The sequence below is a fragment of the Brassica oleracea genome, chromosome C4, assembly GCF_000695525.1.
Source record: "Brassica oleracea var. oleracea cultivar TO1000 chromosome C4, BOL, whole genome shotgun sequence".
NCBI classification, from domain to species: domain Eukaryota; kingdom Viridiplantae; phylum Streptophyta; class Magnoliopsida; order Brassicales; family Brassicaceae; genus Brassica; species Brassica oleracea.
In genome coordinates this window covers 8,049,005-8,053,833 of record NC_027751.1, presented here as the reverse complement: position 1 = coordinate 8,053,833, position 4,829 = coordinate 8,049,005, and the positions used below count along the sequence as shown (strand labels likewise).

Sequence of the window (4,829 nt, the reverse complement as noted above, 5' to 3'; positions counted from 1 at the left end):
GATGATGTCACAGGAGAACAAAATTTGGTTTGCTATTATATATAGATTTTCCCATCAAGGGTACAAGCAGATGGCAACACACGGGCCACCCGCATGCTTGGAGCCTCAAGCCACACGTGGGGACGACTAGTGTCCATGACCATAACGCTAGAAGAGGCATTTTTCTCTGATCCGCCGCCGCCAATGACATAGATATTAGTTCCTACCACTGCAACCGTCGACGGGGATGTAAAGTTATATTGGGGAGATGGAATCGGGACCAAAACTTTTTTGGAGGTATTTAGAATGAACCAACTTAAAAGTTTGCTGGCATGGAGTTTTAAGCACACATAGATACAACTCTCTGTTCGGCCTAAGAGGGTTCTTGTTTGGTAAAGCTCTGTTGAAGCAATGAGAGAGTGAAATCTCTTAGAAACTAAAGATAGAGATGGATACTCGAATCTTGAGACTCGGGCTAAACAGTTTAATACTAAATCATTAGGAAGCATCAAAATACTTTTAACTCGAGGCTCTTCTAAATCATTCATCATGATTTTTTTGTCTCTTAAGGTTTATTCCTTCTTCTTTTTTTTTTTTTCTCCAACCCAAATCTTCTTATATATAGGGAATTATATTTCCTTTTCTCTTAAGGAATTCTTTTAGAAATATGGAAAACTTCAAAAACACAAGTATCCCTTATATATTAATTGGGAGACATTACAAATTTGTTTGGTAGCTACATGTCATTGACCCGACCCCGTCTAGTGTTATACCTCGGCTCCAACTACCCAGCAGCAACAGCTTTACGGTGTGTTTCCAGGAGCCGATGATCCTTCTTTCCCGGTGGGTGTAGGTGACCCATCTGGTTATGGTAAAAGGGCAGGAAGAGGAGGGTATCAGCAGGCGCCAACGGTTCAGCAAGGTGTTTGCTATGGCGGTGGTGGCGGGTTTCGAGCGGGTGGACAGCAAATGGTGATGGTGGGACCGTTAAGCCCGGTGTCGTCAGACGGGCTAGGACATGGGCAAGTGGATAACATAGGTGATCAGTATGGATTTGATATGGGAGGGTTAAGAGGGAGGAAGAGAGTAGTGGAGAAAGTAGTGGAGAGAAGGCAGAGGAGGATGATCAAGAACCGTGAGTCTGCTGCCAGGTCTAGAGCAAGAAAGCAGGTTTACTATTGTCATCATCCATTTGATGTCTATGAATGTTCATTGTAGCATAAAGAGCTAATGTTTTGGGGTTTTATGAAGGCATATACTGTGGAGTTAGAAGCAGAACTGAACCAGTTGAAAGAAGAGAACGCACAGCTAAAACATGCATTGGTATTTATTAATCTTTGAAAGACTAATTCTTTCTTCTTCTTCTTTTGTGAAAGGGATTGTAACAATTGGTCTTTATTTATTTTATTTTTGTTTCAACAAGGAGAGTTGGAGAGGAAGAGGAAGCAACAGGTAATAGTTTTCGTTGGGAAAGATATCGGATAATATTTTCTCTGAGAGGTTGAGATGAAATGTAGACGGTTTATGTTTGAAATAGCCTTCGTATTTTAGGAAAGGGATTTGCTACTCAAGCTTTGTGTTTAGAGAGTGTTTTATGACTCTCTTAGAAAGAACTCTTTCTGAAAAACTACTCTTTATTTATGATTGCTTTTGCTTGTTGTGGGATGATTACAAATGGTGCTAAGCACCCCTATTTATACAAGTGAATGAGCACACTCTAACATGTTCTAGATTTCTCTAAATTATTATTTTATTTCAAAATATCTAACTCCATAACTTTCTCTCTTCTTCTACACAATTCTTCTTCCATACTTCTCCACTTTTCTCTAGATGTTTCTTCTTCTTGGACTAAGGCTTGATTATGATTTGATTAGTTTTGGGCTTAAGGAGGGAAATCCAACAAATCTCCCCCTTCCTGATTTAGCCCGAAACAGTCGCCATGCCCGTGCCTTTGCAGCAATCTTCAAACTTCTTGATCGGTAATACTTTGGTCATAAAGCCTGACCAGTTTGAATTGGTGTGTACCTTTGTGAGATGTATGAGCTTCTCTTCAAGAACTTCTCGGAACCAATGATGCCGAATGTCGATGTGCTTCGAGCGGGAGTGAAACGTTGGATTCTTTGCTAAGTGAATAGCACTTTGGTTGTCACATAACATGTTGTACTTTTCTTGCTTTACTCCCAACTCAAGCAAGAAGTTCTTCATCCATAGCATCTCCTTGCATGCTTCCGTTGCTGCGATATACTCCGCTTCTGTGGTGGATAAGACAACACACTTTTATAGTTTTTGGATATTTCAAATTTTTTTGGGGTCCTAAATACCTATGTCCTAAATACCATTTGAGTTTTGGAAATATTTGGAATATATATACTGCAAAGATTTATTTATATTTATATGTTATAACCCGTTTTATGACATGATATTGTGAAAATTATAACTAAAGCAAAAAAGAAAAAATTCAGCATCCTTGTTAGACATCCCTTATATACTAAAGCACAAGTCACTTGAGCAATCAAAATTTGACATGTGTAATTTTTTTCTAAAACCTTAAAAATTAAAAAAAAAATCATAACTGTTTTTAAAAAGTTAAATTTAACATTGTACAAAAAAAAACACAAATCTGTATCACCTCGTTCGTTTGATTGTAGATGTTTAGTAACTGAAAAAAAAAATTCTGTTTTTTTCTCTAATTATTATCATAACACGTTGAAAAATTCAGCAACTCTCAATATTAACTGTTTCATCTCCTTTCATTCAAAATTTTCGGTATTTTTCTCTCTTCTTCTTCTCTATCTATTTCATCTTTTTTGTCTTTTTTTTTTAAGTTTTGAGTATGAGAAAGATCTTTATTCTTCTCTTTAAAAAAAAAATTCTATGATTCTTTCTTTAGAAGTATAAGTTGAAGATTCTATTAGACTTTACAAAGGAATCGAAAGTCATATTTTTCTTTCAGAGTACTACTATCAGAGACATGAAATGATTTCAATGTGAAAATCTTTATCTTGTGGAAAAAGGTAAACACATTTGTAATTTTGATATATAAAACTGTTTAAATAAACGAAACTCAGTTTTGTATACATTTTTTATATACAAATAAATATAAATCAAGTTTTTGTGAAACAAAACATGATAAATGTTAAAAGGGAGTTAGAAAAATGAGGGTGCGTGTTAGTCTCTATTATATCATATATGTGAGGCTCGGTAGGGGAAACATATTACAGTTTAAATACTAAGTGTTTATGTATATATTATTCTAAAGTTTGTTAACTCTCCTAATCTACCTATGATTTTTTTCTTGCAGATATATAATTAAGATATAAAAACGATTGTACAGGTAAATATTCATTCAAGAGATTTTAATGACAGTTTACATACATTCAATATTAAAAACATTATATGAAATCTATTCTTTTATACAATGTGCTAAGCTTACGATCCAATGTGTTATCTGAGTTTAAAAAATATGTGATTTTGATAACAAAAGTATGATTAAAATAATAATTTATTTTGATATGTTGATAATCATATCAGTTTTATGATTTAAAAACTTTTAATACAGTAAAATTAATTGATCAGTGCGACCGCACGGGAGATAATACTAGTGGAACTATAAACCAAGAACCAACAGTGAATCATAACCAAAGTAAAAAAAAAACTCAAAAATAAATTGATATTCACAAATAACTAAGCGGTTCCTATATCTATAAAACCAAAAAAAATCAAAATCGAACCTTTAATATTTTTTTTTTGATAGATATAGATTTCAAATATAGTGGTTCCTATGATTGAGGAGATATACAAATTTTAAAGATATGGTTTTTTTTCAAAATATAGTGGTTCATATATCTCTGTTGAAAATGTAATATTAACCTACTTATGTAAAGTATTCGATATTTAATAACATTGTAATTTTAGATAATCATTATCATAAAGATATTTAACAAAACTATGAAATTGTTTTTAAAACTCATTTCTGAAACACTTAAAGAAAGAAGCCATAGTACTTTTCTATCAAAGATACACTTAGAGGGGTGTATTGAACTAGGTGTTTTAGGAGATTATGAGATTTGGTTAAAATCCTCTGTTATTCAACTAATGATTTAAAAAAATAAATTCAAATCAACTGTTATTCAATATGAAATTTCTGCAGAGTTATTAAATATCACTTAAAATCTCATGTTATTCAACTACTCATTTGTAAAAATTATACCAAACACACTGTTATTCAATGTTAAACAACAATTTGAAAAGAAAATTTGTAAAAGGGATTTGAGGAGAGTTTACACCAGTTTTTAGTTGAAAACAATTTCTATAGAATAACATCTCTAGAGGTGGTATTTGAAGATAATTGAGAAAAAAATAACATTCGTGAAAAATAATGTTTTTTTGCTCCTCTGCTTGAGAGCTCTTGTAAGCGGCAGAAGCCTGAGACACCCTTTCTGGTTTTGACTTCGTCACCTTCAAAAGTATACATGGCGGACGAATCTCAGTACTCTCCCGGCTCTTGCTCATACATGCTTCTCTAGCCCCTAAGCCTCTATGAAATCTGAATCAGTGATTTCGTCCCTTGCATCCCGAACTTCAATTCGATCAAGTAAGCCACCGTCGCGAATGGGACCGGAGAAAGTGAGGGTGGGTTCTTGGCTCTAGTGAGGGTGAGAAATTTTCACCACTGTCTTGCAGTAGAAATGTTGATTGATCCGAGCTGCCACACCTTGGTCGCTGTTTGAAAATTGGCTGTCTTGATAAGTTGAATTAGTGATAAAGTGATGAACTTTATGATTGTCAGATTTCATTTACATTTGAAGGTTCATTAAGCGTGGGGACTACTGTCTTGCTAAAGGGACAAG

The 4,829-nt window shown here is 34.1% G+C and overlaps 2 protein-coding genes across 2 annotated transcripts in view; one reads left to right on the top strand and one right to left on the bottom strand.

Moving 5' to 3' along the window:
* Window positions 1–527, bottom strand: part of LOC106341543 (F-box/kelch-repeat protein At4g23580-like) — a 1,290-nt gene extending 763 nt beyond the window's left edge. The window contains 1 exon segment of the mRNA XM_013780287.1: window positions 20–527. Within this exon segment, the coding sequence (XP_013635741.1) occupies window positions 20–527 (508 nt within the window).
* Window positions 528–913: 386 nt separating this feature from the next.
* Window positions 914–1,618, top strand: LOC106341343 (protein ABSCISIC ACID-INSENSITIVE 5-like). The gene is made up of 2 exons (XM_013780125.1): window positions 914–1,149; window positions 1,231–1,618. The coding sequence occupies exons 1-2, from the start codon at window positions 949–951 to the stop codon at window positions 1,318–1,320; spliced, it is 291 nt and encodes a 96-aa protein (XP_013635579.1). The 5' UTR covers window positions 914–948; the 3' UTR covers window positions 1,321–1,618.
* The last annotated feature ends 3,211 nt before the right edge of the window (window positions 1,619–4,829 follow it).